Consider the following 17,021-nt stretch of genomic DNA (forward strand, 5'->3'; position numbering starts at 1 on the left):
GGCTGTTCACACCGCAATGCGATAGCGCGGTCTATCGTAGCACCCCCTTTTTTCTAGCGCGGGCTAGACCGCGCTCTCTCTCTCGTGGACCACCCCCAAGAGGTGCTCCAGTGGCACGCCGTTTTGGCTCGCCGTGGCTTGCTGTTGGGCGGACCGAAACGACGTTGTACCTTCCACATCGCAGAGATAGCGCGGTCTAGCGCGCGCTATCCCTGCCGGTGTGAACAGCCTCCATGATGAAACTTATTCTTGTTTCCACACTTTACAGGGAATCTTCTTGTATGTGGTAAACATGGAGGACAGTTATGGTCATATCGTTACCTTAGACAACTACGAGACAACTCACCTACATAACGACATGTGGGAGCTGTGGAACAACAAGGAGGTAATAAATTGTGCTAACCTTATTTGGTCTAAAAATAAGCTATTTCCGTAATGTAATAAAATGTAATGCGCAAATCATTGTTATCAATAACAATAAAAAAATCAATAATAGCAGTTAAATAGTCAGAATGCAAATTGCATACATTCTGTGTTGTTGGGTAGGACAAGCCATAATGTTTTTCTTACCTAGCAACAATTCATGTATGCAATTCACATTCTGACTATTGAAACTCATTTATTTTTACATACATGTATGGTCAAAAATGGCTTGTAATCACGATATGCTGTGAACCTGTTAATGGATTACAATCAAACTTGAGTTTTAAAATGTCTTCTATTTTGGTTTGAAAAATGGCTCTGTGACAAAGACATCGTTTTCGACTGCACGCAGTCGTAGGTCCATCTAGTTCTTTCCTTGTTTTGATGACAAGGAAAATACTTTCATGCTGTGTATTTTGTTTAATCTTTGTTCCTCTAGTGTCCACTTATATTGTCCGATTTCAGCTTTCTGAAGAGTGTAAAAGAAAAATCTTTAGTACATGTATGTCTGTGTACATTGCTATTCTTTGATTTTGTAGTACTGATCATCTCTTCAATTCTTTTTTTTTATTTTCATTTTGACAGGATTGGGAAGCCAAATATTTATCTCCTGATTATTTTGTTGTCAAGGAGATGGACAGGAATAACATAACTATGGTAGGTTTTTCCTTTTTTTTTTTTCCTTCTTTTTTTTTTTTTTTTTTTGGGGGGGGGGGGTGGATTTCCTTCCCATAACACAACTTTGACTTTTCTATTAAAACACAGTGATGTGAGGCAATAACTTGACAGGACAATATCACCCTTCCCCCCCCCCCCCCCCCTCCCCCCACCCCCCATGAATTTTTTTTTTTTAAATGATTAGAATAATAATAATAATATTTTTCAAAGAACTTCATTACTACATCCATGTTTTTACCAATTAATCAACTCCTTATTTTTGTTAGATGAAAAAAGCGAGAAAAGAAAAGGGGCGTAGAACACAGCTCTCCAAATACCATTTTACAGTTGGTCAGTTGCAAAGTCTCTTTAAATATGTCATGAGATTATAGATTCATAACTTATCAACTGAAAGTTTAGGGAATGATTCAGGTATCTATAATGCAACCCACAATGTACTTTGTACACAGTGTATTGAACCTTTTGCAGGCAGTTACCTTTTTTTTGGGGGGGGGGGGGGCATGAAAGTTTGGCCATTTTAACCACTTTCAAAATCTGCAATTTCTTAATTCATCAACACATACATGTATCTCCCTTTATCAGCAGAATGTTTTAATATCTCATCTTTTTTGTTTGTTTTGTTCTCCTTTTTAATCTAGCCATGCACCGATGTGTATACTTTCCCCCTCATGTCGAGAACATGGGCCAAAGAGCTGATAGAAGAAATGGAGCATTTTGGGGAATGGTCAGGTGGTGGAAATCAGGTAAATAGTCCTCACGTTTTTAGATTAAACTTTTAAAAGTTTTTATTTCTGTGTAAAATAAGGTTTGCTCATACCGCAGTCGCACCACCAAACAAACTTCCATGCGATCAATTCTCGGCCATTAGGGTTATTGTAATCTCTTGTTTATTCTGCTGTGGGTCTTTTGGTGTTTGGTTTTTGAGACTGAGGTTTTAACCCTAAAACGTTGGCCTTCTTTAGGGTTAAAGGCAAAATCAAAGTTCAGGATAAGTGAGAGTGATATGTAGTGTGAAAGAAATCTAGAAGTCGTTAGGAAAGGTTCATTAGGTTGTGTAGTGATGTATTTTGAGGTTCAGGAATCATCAAAATGAACATTGCTGAACATCACATCCAGTGAACGGCAGCGCACACGGATATGAGAATATACATGTTGGAATTGGCATCAAGTTTTGGTCCAATATCTTTAATACTTCACGTTCTGTCTAGTATGTGAGGGCATTTCAAGATAAGTCTCCCGTGAAATACAGTAGCCTTATAGACAGCTTACACTGTAAAAGTAGAACATGAGATGTTAACCCATTTTTATTATAGTTTAACCAGCCAAATTCTGACTTTATCATTGCCATGTGTATATTAAGCCCATTGTCTACTGGAACTGGGTTGCTCCTGAATTGCGAAATATGACCATTCAGTAGTAAATGGCTTCTCATAGGTAGAGATTTAAAGCCCCTCTGCACCACTTATAGCTACTTGCGCCTTCTATATAGCAAACAATGCCTAATCGGTGCCGCTTGGTCCCCCATGATTCTCTTTTTCTTATGTTATTTGAGAGCTGACTTGATAAGATAACCACCTGTCAATGACCTTGCAGGGGGTCTAATCCCCTTGGCCAAACTAGTACAGGCGGGCTTTAAGTTAACTTTAATCATTTGCTTATTTTTCTTTTTTACCCCCAGGATAAAAGATTAAACGGTGGATACGAGAACGTGCCTACGCGTGATATCCACATGAATCAGATCGGTTTCGAGCAGCACTGGTTGTATTTCCTCAGAGAATATGTGGTACCGATCTGTGAAAACGTTTATCCAGGCTATTATTCAAAAGTAAGATATTTTCATTGTCATTGTAAACCAAAAGCAGAGATAATAGAATTGTTTACTACTACAGTCAAACCTACTTTAGTGACCACCTGTCTACAAAGGCCACATTTTTTGTTTCCCTTGAAAATGGTTTCTCATTGAATCATGCACTAAAGGAACTTGTCTACAAAGACCACCTGTCTACAAAGGCCACTTTTTGTGTTTCCCTTGGGCGGTCGCTATAGACAGGTTTGACTGTACTGATAATAATAGTGGGTTCTTGTATAGCACTCATGTCTATCAAATTTGACGCTTGTGGCGCTCCACAATTATTACCTTGGCCAAAGGCTGCCATAAAGGAGTTCTAGCATTTCATGGAATTAATTCCTTCCAGGAACAGTCATCAGACAGGTTGACTGTTGTACCCTTTTACCTCGCCTTGGTCAAGTGTAACGAATGTAGATTAATGTCTTGCCAAAGGACATGTCCTTTGACAAGACATTAATCCTCATCAGTCAGTCTCCACCCAGGTGTTAAATTGGTACCTGATAGGATGCGAAAGTCGTTTTAAGTGTCTGTAAAATGGTGCCCGACTGGAGTGCTCCCCAGGTAGTGGATAATGTGCATACATTGTTTGCGGGGAAGCCTGAATGCGATAATTGGGGCAATAGTCTGTATAGAGCTTAGAGACATCATTGATGCAGACTTGCCAACCGTTCCGTTTCTAAAGGAGCTGTTACGTTTTTTGAAGTTTTTAGAGCCATGAAAAACGGAATGTTCCGATTTGGGGGAATTATACATGTGGTATAAATACCAGTTGGCTTTCCATAGTTTTGATCCGATGAGTGCTGGAAGGATTTTATTGCGCAAGATGCGTGAAGCGTGCTTGTTGCGCGCCACACTGATTTCTATTTGCCGCGTGTAATAATGAGCCCAAGTGTGCGTAGAGTGCCCATAGAGTGCCATGCACAATCCCTCAGTCACAGGCATCGCACAGCGTGCACGCATCGTGCTAGCACAATCGCTCATGATCACTGCATGACTCCGGCCGGCTGTATATGCGAGATACCTATTTTCATGTGCAGTGCACAGTGCAGTCGCGGTGTACGGTACATGATTTTGGGATGTGCGTTCCGTTTTCTGAATTTCAAATGTTGGCAAGTATGTTGATGTATTAATCGCTATAGGAACCCACAATATTATTATTTTTTTTAAATAATTTTGCCTATTGCTCAGCTATTATATAATCTCTACAATAATTAATTAGGGGACATTGTTTCTTTATAATGTTTAACATTTAGTGAAAATTATGTTTTGTTCTGAGGCATCTCTTTTCTCCATCATTGCCAGAACTCAAGGTCACCTTTACACAATAATTTCGATGTTTGTTTTATAAGACGCGGCACAATTTTATTGACAATTCAAGTGATATTGGACTGATAAACTTTTTACCCTAGCATAATGTACATTGCCATCTCATGGTTATCTTGCAAAGAGTACGGATCATACTGTTCCAGCTGACTAGAGGGGATTTTGCATATTTTGCATGTTTGCATATTATATAGGGAAGATATTAGAGATGTACTCATGTTCATCTCATTAATTTCTCTCTCGCAATCATACACTACAGGCATATGCGATAATGAATTTTGTGGTACGATACAAACCGGATGAGCAGGCCTCGTTACGACCTCATCACGACTCATCTACCTACACCATTAACGTAGCACTCAACGAACGGGAAACAGACTATGAGGTAAGTCCTGTAATTTATACAGCATGGCACTGGGGTCTGTTCCACAGATACCATTACAAGTTTAAGTTTGTGGATGGGATGTATGGAAGAAGAAAAAAACATGAGTTGTGACTGTTTCGTGAATGTGGCCCCAGATTTTAAATTGGTACTATGATTCTTTCAGTTTTCTTTTGTTTTCTAATGTTTTTGGATGACTTTTAGTTAAGTTTGCATGCATCGCCCATACTTTTCATAATCATCCATGTACAGACTTTTTCTTTTGATGATCGAAAATTATTTTACCCGACTGCTATAAAGGGAGCATGTATATGCTCGTTTGTAAGCAACCAGGGGACTGACGGCTTTAAGTCCTGTTTGAGGGACTTGGTAATGAGGATTAATGCCTTACCAAAGGTCACAAGCGCATTCACTTGGTTTTGAACCCGAGACTTTCCTGGTACGAGACCATTGCTCTACCTCTGAGCCATCGCGCCGCCTCTTTTTTTTCTTTCTGTATATATATATGTTATATAAAAAAAGGAGAATCTGATCAATATCGTTTTTCAAGTAGCTTGAAGCAGATGATTTTGTTCATGCACTTATTCTATCAAGACGTGTTACATTCACTTGATACACCACTATGTATATCTGTTTGCTGCCATCTGTTGGCAGATACATAACAACACATACTGTATGAACTTATAACCAGAAAGACAGATCAACTTTGAAGGTCTAGACCATATAGTCATGCCTGTCTGATATTGATCTTCTGGCATCTTTTAAAACTGGAAGGTAAAGACGAACCTCTAGAAAATTTTGTTTCAGAATCCATGTTTTTCAATCACTTCCTGATACAGTCAAACTTGCTTTAGCAACCATCTCTATAGAAAGACCATCTATCTATAAGACCACATTTTCTGTTTCCCTTGAGTGGTCTTTGTATACAGGTTTCACTGTCTTCCCCTTTCCGTAGTCCCCCTCTCACTATCTCTCATTCTGTCTCTCTTTCCCACTCACAGCCTTTGCTATTGTGTTGGAACAAGAAAGTAATTAAGGCTAGTCATCATGCTCATATCTATAAGTACATTGCAGAATTCAAAATCCTGACAATGGACAGTTAACCTGTACACAAATCTGAGTCTTTATTGATTTTCAGACCTTTTCAGGACTTCTCAACCAACACAAAAGAATAAAAACAGTCATCTGTAATAAGGACTTTCCAGTATCCACATGGTTATAATGCAAATCTATTCCCTAAAAATTCAAATTGTTTGTGCAAAAGTTCAGAAGAAAACGGGGCTAAATTTTGATGGAACTGAACGGGTAAATAAAGAATGACAGAAAAAAGTTGAGACAAAGCGGGATTCATTTGTGACAAAATTGATGGCGATTGGTCAAGTCGCCTAAATATCTGCTTTAATGTATGAGGGGACATTGGGGATTGAAATGCGTCATAGCATGCGTTTAAAGCCGATGAAACAATGATCAACATTGACGACTGTTGACTAGTCTTGAGGGGCAGGGTTCGATCTACTGCCTTCTGGTGGTCTCCAGAGGGAGCTGTGGCCCAAGGCATAGTCATAGGGGCATGGTACTGTCTAGAGATCTATACCATGGGGCTGAATTTTAACTTTAAAAAAGGAAAAGAAGCAAAAAAGAACTCTGTTTCCCTGCAGCATCCCTCTTAGAGATCCTTAAAGCCCCACTGCACTAGTTTGGCCAGGAGGGATTAGACCTCCCTGCATGGTCATTGACAGGTGGTTATCTCATTAGATCAGCTCTCAATTAACATCGGAAAAAGGGGATCATGGGGGACCAATGGTCACAGATTAGGCATTGTTTGCTATATATAATAAGAGGGCGCAAGTAGCTATTAGTAGTGCAGTGGGGCTTTAAATAAATAAGGAGTTTGATGTAATTTGTGTGTCCATAAGGAAATTATTGTAAGATTGTATTAAACAGTGTTGCATTCAAGTGTCTGGATGGCAAAATTCGGAAAATAGGGACAAAGAACAAAAGAATAGATTATACTATTATGGAGAAACCAAAGAGAATTTGATAATACATAATTAAATATGTATATGATATTGATTCAAGCCATTAGTACTACTAGTGGTGGGTGTAAGAAAATGAAGAAGAAATGACAGAGAAGACCGATACATTACTGGGTTGGTTCGGGACGTAATATTTTTGCTGATTGGTCACGTCGCTCAAGTTTGTCCCGTTAATGGATGAGCAGACACAAGGGAATAAATGTGACATGTCATGAACTGCAAAGCACATGAAACCATGACTAAGGTTATGCAACAAGCTTCAAAAGGATATTGGGATAGACAACCTTCATCCTTGAGGAGAACGCCACGCTGCACATGTTCCTAGGTTGGGATATTGTTGGACGTGAGATTAGCTGTAATTGGTTGTAGCAGTATTAAGATCAAGTTGAGTACCGGTATGTGGTCGTGCAAATACATTGTTTAAAAAAACTGTCTCTAAGCCATTAGGAAAGGTTAATTAACCTATCAGCTGAAGCCAATAGGAAAAACTGAATTCAGGAGTCAACAGGTTAAGAATTGCTGTATAATTTAAAGTTGTAGAAAGATCCAAGTTGAAGGTTTTTTTTCTGGAGACTAGGTGCACTATACACAGAAATGAGTCATTGGGACTACACACTAAAATACACACACACACATTTCTAATCCAAACTTTTCAGCTGATTTCTTGTCATAAGTCAAATAATGTGGTACTTTTTTTTGGGGGGGGTGAATTTCTGCTGTGATATTCTTCAATACAGACATACAAAGGTTGAGAAAGCTCACCAATCTTTTTTCTTCTATACTAGAACTCATCTTTCTCTTTTATTGTGCCAATTTGCATGTGAGGCAAACAAGTGATCGTGCCAACTGGCACACAAAAGGTTAAGCGTGTTTCTGTAGGTATTTCTTTCATCCTGTTTGCTCCCAAGCCCTGTCATTCGTTTGTAGGAGATAAAAAGACATAAGTTTACAATTTTCTTCACAACCACTTTTACTATCTACAGATAATTGTGCGTACACGGACTCCCTGGCACTCTATAAACATTGCAAACAAATCAGTTTTCACTCTGTGCAGGTCCCCTCCACTCATAGCATACTATGGATTTAATGTACCCCCCCCCCCCCCCCCCCACCCTCCCTCTGGTATCTATACCTGGTTCTCCAATCTCAGTTGTTTTACATGTATGCCTTCACCGTCTTCTCTCTCCTCACTTCATTTCTCTTCCTTCCTGTTTCTTTATCTCCGACTCCCCTGTTGATATGTGTTTATGTCCTTGTCTGACATATCTTTTTTGTGTTTCTTATTCTCCGTCTCTCCACCCATTTGTTGGTTTTGCCTCCCTTTTCTTCTCAAAAAAGTCTCTCCATATTTGTAATTCGTTGTTTGCCTGTCTGTCTCTCTTTCTGTCTCCTAATGTTGGTCCCTTTTTTGTGTGTATCTGTATAATTGTCTTTCTCTTGAACTCCCGTCTGTCAGCACCCCTCTCTCATCTATGCTCCTTGAATATCCCCCATGCTTTCTCTCTCGCTCTCTCTCTCTCTCTCTCTCTAAACAGTCTGTTCCTTTTCTGTCTGTCTGTCTGTCTCCCTCTCTTTGTCCATCTCTCTTCCCCCTGTTCCTCTCTCTGTTATTTCTCATGTATCACTCACTTCCTCCACTCACTCCTCTCCTCTTCTCTCCCAATATACCCTGCTCTCGCCCATGCCACCCATACCATTCTCCCCCTCTCCCTCTCTCTCCTTATCCATGACTCATCCCTCCCATCCATCGTCACCTTCAGGTAAACCTTCCGGTAGCTCTGACCAATCCAGTCCACCCTTCCCCTGCAATCCCCCCAGTGCTCCCTCCCCGCCATCATCCCTCCACGCTCCGTTTCCCTGTACCAACTCATATGTCCACAATCTCCCCCTTCCTTCTCACGGCAGTTCAAAAACTCCAAAGTAAAAAAAAATCAGGTCTATTTTCATCTCGTCCCTGCTCCCCCATGCCCTGCGCACATTCCGTGTGATGTCATTTTGCCGTTAATATCCGACACCTTGACGTAAGGGAAAGATGGAGAAGGATAAGGATCATCTTGAGGCGATCAAGTATCAGATTAAGGTTCTTCTCTGATCATTCACTGTCACTCTCTGTGTCTCATTTGTCCTCTGCGAATTATGCGATTTTTGCGATATAGTGGCTCATGCTCAGTATATACACAACATAAAAGGTCAAGGGTTCAAGTAGTTCCAGGGTTCTTGATATGCACGTAGAAAAGGCATTTTGTCTGCAATTGTCTCTCTACGTCCAGGTGTACATGTAGCAAATATGAAGATGTTGCATGGATTTTTACCTCCACTTCTCCTCTCACCCCTCCCCCCCTCTCTCTCTCTCTCTCTCTCTCTCTCTCTCTTCTACTCTTACTCTTTCTTCTCTTACTCTCTCTTCTCTTGTCCATTTTGACCCTCCCCTTGTGATCAGCTCTCCTTATCTCACTCTGTTTCTTCTTCCTCTCTTCCTGTCTCTGTCTCCCTCTCCCTCTTCCTTTTGTTCCATCTGTCTCTTTCTCTCCCTCTTTCTTTCTCTCTCTCTCTCTCTCCCTCTCTTTCTCTCTCTTTCTCTCTCTCTCTCTCTGTCTCTGTCCCCCTCTCTCTCTGTCTCCCTCTCAAGTATGCACCTCTTCCCCACATGCATGCATCTTTCATTCCTTTTCATATTTTCTCCTCGCCTGCCTGCCTTCTCACTCTTTCCGACCCCCACTCACTCTTTCCGACCCTCTCTCACTCTTCCCGACCCCCGCTCTCCACCTGGCTGTCTTTCCTGGGTCCCATGGCCTTTGCTGACCGATCCTTCTAATGGTTTGACGTAGTTCTGCTCTGTCAAAGTCCATTTATTTCTCTCTAGTCTAAATCACCACATTTAATATCTAGTCTGAGTCACTAGGCTACTTACTGTACTACACACCTGTGACATTTTTTCTCTTTTTCTTGATTGGTCCCTTGGGGTGTGACCTCCCAGTCTAAACCCATCCAATTTTGTCATGTGTAATGTCTATGGACATACACGGGTGTGTTTAGACTGGTTGTTTGCTACTCATTAATTACTTCAAGTAACTACACACATACCGAAACTCTCCTTCGAATAGTTCCCCAAAAGGTGTGACCACCCTAGTCTAAACCCATCCAATTTTGTCATGTGTAATGTCTACGGACATACAGGGGTGTGTTTAGACTGGGCATTAGCTACTTTTGAGTTCAAGTACAAGATCACTTTTAACTTTTTAATATATACTATTAATTTGAAGTTGAAAATAAAAAATGAGTAAACTAATAGTGTATTAAAAAGTTGGATGGATTAGTATTATTTAGCCACCAATAACTTCAACGGTACCTTTAATATCTCATGACAGAAGTACGCATTGACATGTACCTGCGTCTGTTAATCTTCCATTTCACCCATAAGTCATAATCATAATAGTGAATCACTAGTTTACCGGTGGTTTTTGACAGACATTCACCCAAACAAGAAACAGATTAATCGCTTCCCTGCACGTGACTGATAGCAAATGCTCTCCTTTTCGCTTCTTCCCCTCTCTCCGATATATTTTTATTTTTATCGAACGTCACATCATTTATGATGTTGTAAAAATGAATTTCTTTGGCTGCAATCTGTAACAAGTGTTTCCAAAAAGAACTTGGCTGACATTTTGCAGGTGCAAGCTGATGCAGCTGACAAGTGTGTCACGGGCTAATGCAAATTATGATCTTGTGATTTGTTTTTTGTTTTTGTTTTTTGTTATTGAAGGTGCTGTCTTTTTCATGTTTTTTGTTTTTGTTTTGTTATAATGTGTGTCATGGGTTGATGCAAATTATGATCTTGTGTTTTGTTTTTTTGTTTTGTTTTGTTTTGTTAATGAAAGTGCTGTCTTTTTTTATGTTTTTGTTTGTTTTGTTATATGTGTGTGTGCTGGGGGAGGGGGTGCATGTAAGAATGTGCTTGTTAGAATAGTAATGACTAATTGTTGATAGTACATTGTTGATTCAAGTTTATATATATACTGTATATGCTTAAATGTATTATCTTGAAGGAAAAATCTAATTATCTTCAAATAATGCATATATGCAGTTCCAATAGTTAAAATTAATTTAAAACAAAAATACAGGTATGTATCTATGATATATATGAATTTCAGGCATAAATACAAATTTGGGCCATTTCCTTTGGATATGCAATTATACATACTTGTTTATGATAATGATGGTGAAAATAAACGTAACAATGATATTAGTTATTATATTATCATGATAATAGATATTAACTAAGTAACTTTAGTGATGATAATAAAAGAAAACAAGATGTTATGTCCTAGTGACCGTCATGTAATCAAGATGACACAGAAATTTCACTCAAATATGAAATATGTGTATGTTATATTCAAGGAAGGACTTTGCAATTATCTGCAGAATGCTTCACTAATCATAAATTCCCAAAGGATTGAACATCAGATTTACAATTCTATGTACATCTATTAGCAAAAACAGGTGCATCTGGTAACGAGTGCAATGATCAGTCATCGAGCATGAAAGCCAACACCTATTCCTAATTAATTCCATCTCAGCTCAATTATCAGAAAGACAATCTCCCTCCCTGTTGTCCAGAACTTCATTTCTGCTGCGTGCTTGCGTCCTTTTTTTCAGATTGTAGCAGAAGGGGGGGGGGGGGGGGGGGGAGTTGTTTCACAAAGATCCGAAGTTGAACTTAACTCTAAGTTGGACTTTACAATTATGGAAAGCCGTTAGCATCTTTGAAAATATTTGTGAAAGTTGATTTAAAAGGTTCTTGATGTGGAATTTAGGAAAGTCTAAAATACTTGAATTTTTGCTTCTGAATATATTTTATTTTAAGGCTACATACGGCTCTCCATAATGTTTAAGTCCAACTTAGAGTTAAGTTCGACTTAGGATCTTTGTTAAACACCCCACTGGTCTCTTTCTAGAACATATTGGTCTTATTATATGATATACAGTAGGTAGTGGACTACACGCGCGTCCATATTCATAGGGGGCCTTTAGGGGCAGGTCTGTATTTACATGATTTATAGCGATAGTTTAAAAGTAGTGTGAATAGGAATTTGCAATATTTGAATTTTTCCATAGTTGATTCTTTAGTTGCATCATTGCAATGAGGAAAAACTCATAAACATGTTTTGGTATCAGTTCACACTCACTGTATTTTCTGGAAATAAATCGAAGATTTCTCCTGAAATGCATTTATCAATAGAGGTTTGAGATTGCTTTCTGACACAATGCCGATACATGTAACATAACAAAAATATTTTCAACAAAATTCTTGATAGGCTCATTTACGCAGCCCAAACTCCATTTTGAGACATAATAGATGTTTTAGAGTGTCATTCACACTACTGGAAAAAAGACCAAAAAAAGACATTGGTGTTTGCTCATTCAGATTTATTTTTGAGCAGTGCATGACCAAAAACTGGATCATTTACGATTGTTTTGTGAGCAGGCGTTTACACTGCAATAATCTGTAAAATTTCTGCCACTGTTGCAAAAAAAATAAACTCCAGAGGTGGAATTTTCACTTTCAGTTTTTCATCATGTTTACTGGTCAATGCTTTATAGCAACTACTCACGAAACACAAGAATGTGACAAAAATCGATGATTTTTTTTGTGCAATGTAAATGCAGCTAATGTTGCAGTATTCATATGACAGGTACTTATAGGAGCGGTATAACCAGCACACCTGCGTTGGTGCATTACATGATGCATGTAATTGGCCTATGAGGTATGAATGGACTCGGGTACCGACGTGAGCGGTGGAATCAACGGATCATTCAGCAGTCCGACAGGAATAGCTCGGCCAACACCTATCCCCCTTGTCCTTGTCACATTTATCCTAAAGACAATCTGAACTCCCCGTGGTCCCCACCTTCCAAACAGTAGCCGAGCTTGAAAACAGTCCCTTTGCCTTGGAAACCGTGCCCTCGATCTCTGATGAATGGCGAGTCTGGTCGGTCGGTTTGAAGGTGATCTAGCGATTTGTTACGGTGACCAGAGCCAGAATTATAATGCACGCCTGTATTTCTCTTCATGTACATGTACACATTTTAAAATGATGTGGATGGTTCTGTTCTTGAAGATGCTTGCAGAGTACCTTTACAGAATCTTGTATTTTCGGTTGCATTAGTTGTTATGATCAATAAATACAGCCGTTCATCAATAGGAAGACAGAAATTAATTCCATGTTTATTAATAATAATATCAGTCTCCCTTTCTATTCCTTTAAAAGTATGAATTTCTTTTTTTTTGTTCTCCCTTTGTTCTCTCTCTGTCTCTTCTCTGCCCCCCCCCCCCCCTGCCCAGCTGTCCCTTGCTCTCTTGTTCTCACATATAATGAACACTCTGTCTCTATATCTCTTTCTCTCCCTCCCTTCCCCCTCTTCCCTCTCTCACTCCCTCTCTTTCTCTCTCTCCCTCCCCCTCCCTCTCATTCTCTCCCGTCTCCCTCTCTCTCTCTCTCTCTCTCTCTCTCTCTCTCTCTCTCTCTCTCATCCAATTGTCTTCAGAGTTCATACCAAGGTCACCCCTCCCTTCCTCCTAATCCCATGACAAGGCTTAATGAGTAGCATGATCCTGGGCTTGACATTGTCGGCTTCTACCCGTATCTAATGATTACCATAATGAACCCTACCTGCATCACATTAGTGTTCCATAATCTACCAGTCCCTTTTTTCGTCATCACCAGGATATCAATAAATAAACCTGAGTATTGCTACAATGTCATTTTATCCCTGACAGAATGTTGCGAATGGGTGAGCAGCTTGGGAGTTGATTACATAGATTTCCAGTGAGTTTAATTTTCATAGAGTTTTGTCCTTCTATGACTATGGGTGCGTTTATCGGGTCTTGCCACTAGATATGTACATATCGAACCCCACTATACGAATGTGATTTTCGGGATGTCACGTTTATCGTCTCTTCACGATTCAAAATAAAGGCCTTGTCTCTGCGCAGCTGCTTTGCGCAGTTTGGCCCGGGAAGCAGAGAGTTGCTCGGAGGTCAACTAGGGCATAGCACATGGTGCGCATTATTTCGTTGCACCGGAAATTAGACGGGAAAGGTACGATTTGTATGTGGGGTTCAAAACAGCTTTGCGTTTATCATGTCTCAGAATCGTGATTCTGGCTGTATGTCACATTCAAAACTCACCTTTTTCGGTGTTACAATATGCCCATATCTAAAGACGTTTGAAAAAGGCTTTGCATTTATCACCTTAAAAATTTGCCTGAAAGATGTTTGAGAAACCTGATTCTAGGCAAAAAATTGGTCAATAAACGCACCCTATGTCTACACAACAAGTGTATACATATGTGTAATGTACACTGTATGACTACATCATTGTGATCTGTAGAGGTGACGCAGTCTCGTGGATATGATCATACGATTCACAGGTCGATTCTGCCATGGCATTCATGTCCTTTGACAAGACATCAATCTATATTTGCCACTCTCCACCCAGGTGTTTGATAGGTACCTGATAGGATGCGAATGTCAATGTGGTTGGATTGGCATGTGTGCGCTTTGAAAATGGCGCCTCGTTGGAATACTCCCTGGGGAGCCGAGCTTGTGCACTATCAGTGTCCTCTTAATACATTGTACAGAAACTTGGACTCGAGTATTATGCAAAACCAGCATCCATCCATCCCTGCCAGAGACTGCCAACAGGGTTTTCTATAAGTTGAATCATTCTTTGCACCCCTAGGCATTTTCCACAAAGTCATGCTGCCCTAGGAAGAACCCTGAGGATAAAATTGTCAACAAGAAGGGGATTTATCTGTTAGAATACCCCGAGGCACAGAGCGGTCACTTATTCATACTTGGTCAGTGGTCAGTCCTCAAGAAGGACCAGACTGAAATAATTTACAAGTTGAATCATAGTCGTGATGATGAAGGGTTGAATGCCCTCAAGAAAAAATGAGAAAGCCAGAGCTTTTTTTTCTTCTTTCTTACACTTGTTCCAGACCTCGTAATATATCTGGTTCTCATTATCACCTCGGACATTATGGTGGTCATAACATTTCAATAATACCTAATAATAGATTGAATACTACTATACTGTCTATTTTTACATCTCTCATATTATTCTTTACCCACCCTGTACTTTCATTTATCTTCTACGACTCCAGATCTCTATTTCTCATCACTGTGAAATATGAAACTGTCTGTATCATCTTTTCAATCAATCGCCGACCGACAGGGACTCCACTTCTCTGTTTCTCATTTACACCTTGAATATAGTGGTGGTGCCTTGTATACTTGTATGTCATCACAGTGAAATATGAAATCATCATTGTCTATTTCTCTCGTTTATATTAAGTAGCATGACTTTTTGGAGTACACCTATATGTATCATCTCTAACGTCAATCATCGCTGGAACAGGACTCCACTTCTCTTTTTCTCATTTAAACCTCAAATGTAGTGGTGGTGCCTTGTATGTACTGTACAGTATGTATGTCATCACAGTGAAGTATGAAATCATTATTGTCTATTTCTACATGATACATCTCTCATTAGGCGCGTCATCATCATCTCGAGATTGCCAAATAGCCCGCTATTTCTGATTTGGGAAATAATCCCGAAGTAACAAATCACGTCTTCACTATCTCGAGATTCGACCTCGAAACTTGAAACTCGACCTTGAGAAATTAGCTCGAGATATTTTGCTCAGCGTTAGAGCGTATTGTGAATCTTCGGTCTAGTGAAGACGCACGGGACAAATAGCTGGATATTTTGCCAAATAGTGGGATATTTTGCAAACTATCCCAAGATATCTTGGGATGACAATCCTGACCAAATATCCTTCTAATTGCTACTTCGGTCTGATGAAGACGCAAATTAGCTGGATAGTTTGCGATCGGGATAGTTCAAATAGCTGGATATTTGGCAATCTCGAGAGAGAGTGAAGACAGGCCTAATCATATTGTTTGGAGTACACCTAGATGTATCATCTCTAATATCAATCATCGCTGGAACAGGACTCCACTTCTCTGTCTCTCTTTCACACCTCGATCAGAGTGGTGATGCCGTACTTGTCACTTCAATGAATTTTGGATTAATCACTGTCTGTTTTACCCTTCACGCTCTTCTTTTGACTCAGCCCCCGACCTTCGCCAGATCTTTATAAATATCCTGTCTTTTAATTATCATTAGATCATCAGGAGGTGATTAAAGTAATATACTGTGTTTGTTTTCACAAAATATTATAAGCTTTTTGATAGGCCTTCATGTGTAGCAGGTAAAATTCAGCTAGCTCCATGTGGGTTATTCTCCCCTGATTACTTCGTTCATGGATAGAGTACCGAAGCTGTGACATCATAACAATCTAATTTTGGAATTTCTCAAATTTTGTTTTCATTTTCTGAAAGAGTATAAAAAAATACTGCCCAAATTTAAATTGAGAAATTCTAAAAATAGATTTGTGATGATGTCACACTTCACCACTCTTTTGGGAGGGAGAGGGGGAGGGGGGAAGAGAGGGGGAAGGGAAGGGGTGAGAGGGAAAGAGGCAAGGGAGTACGGTAAGGGGAGGGGGTGGGGGTAAGGAGATATTTCATCATACACATGTACATGTATTACCTGTTGGCTGTCATAATTAAAAAGGGTTTTTTTTTGGTAATCAATGAAGAGGCTCATCTGAATCGCACGTTGAACAAATTATAATCATTCTGCTAAATTGATTGAAATACCCCTTTTTCAGTACACAACTACACATGATTTGTCAGCCCATCTTTTTATCGAGCTGTAACCCTGTAACCCATTGAAAAGTAAGCCTTGAGGCAGAGTACATTAGAAATGCATGGCAGGTATGCCAAAATTAAACTGTATTCAGTGAGTTAAATCTCTGGAAACAGATCTTTAAAATGTATTTTTTCCACCTGATCAAAGCTTTTTTCTTTATTCAGCAGCTAGTGCACTTCGTACATGTATGTATGTATCTTACAAGTCACAAAGACAGAAGAATGGATAAGACTTATGCTGCAACCCGACAGCTTAATCTTGGAGAAAGAGATATTGTTACCGAATCTTTCATTTGAAATATTCTACCATCACTATTTATGATGATAACTCAATACTCTTTTAGGCCTTTGTGCCCTCAGTTTCCTTTTTCTTCCCTTAATCATAATGCTGATTATTTCTATATTAAAATGGGGTTTTCTTTTGCCATGGCAGTTCTATTTTTATTTTTCATCCATTTATACCTCATCAAGTGTACATGAGGCGGACGGAGGCTAGGGATTACAGCATATGATAGCCTGTCAAATGATTAATTCAACTTCAAGGCCTTCAAC

The 17,021-nt window shown here is 39.6% G+C and overlaps 1 protein-coding gene across 2 annotated transcripts in view; it reads left to right on the forward strand.

Annotated features, from left to right (window-relative positions):
• Positions 1-17,021, forward strand: part of LOC576306 (procollagen-lysine,2-oxoglutarate 5-dioxygenase 1) — a 49,090-nt gene that overhangs the window by 14,811 nt on the left and 17,258 nt on the right. The window contains exons 14-19 of one of the 2 annotated variants that reach the window (XM_030986946.1): positions 269-385; positions 1,009-1,080; positions 1,740-1,844; positions 2,780-2,926; positions 4,533-4,658; positions 7,477-7,602. In XM_030986946.1, coding sequence (XP_030842806.1) covers positions 269-385; positions 1,009-1,080; positions 1,740-1,844; positions 2,780-2,926; positions 4,533-4,658; positions 7,477-7,515 — 606 coding nt within the window. In that variant the 3' untranslated portion in view covers positions 7,516-7,602. Of the gene's footprint in view, positions 1-268; positions 386-1,008; positions 1,081-1,739; positions 1,845-2,779; positions 2,927-4,532; positions 4,659-7,476; positions 7,603-17,021 lie in introns of those variants that run through there. The other variant, XM_030986945.1, reaches the window with a different exon arrangement.

Source organism: Strongylocentrotus purpuratus, unplaced genomic scaffold (genome assembly GCF_000002235.5).
Source record: "Strongylocentrotus purpuratus isolate Spur 01 unplaced genomic scaffold, Spur_5.0 spur5_scaffold_16, whole genome shotgun sequence".
Taxonomy (NCBI): domain Eukaryota; kingdom Metazoa; phylum Echinodermata; class Echinoidea; order Camarodonta; family Strongylocentrotidae; genus Strongylocentrotus; species Strongylocentrotus purpuratus.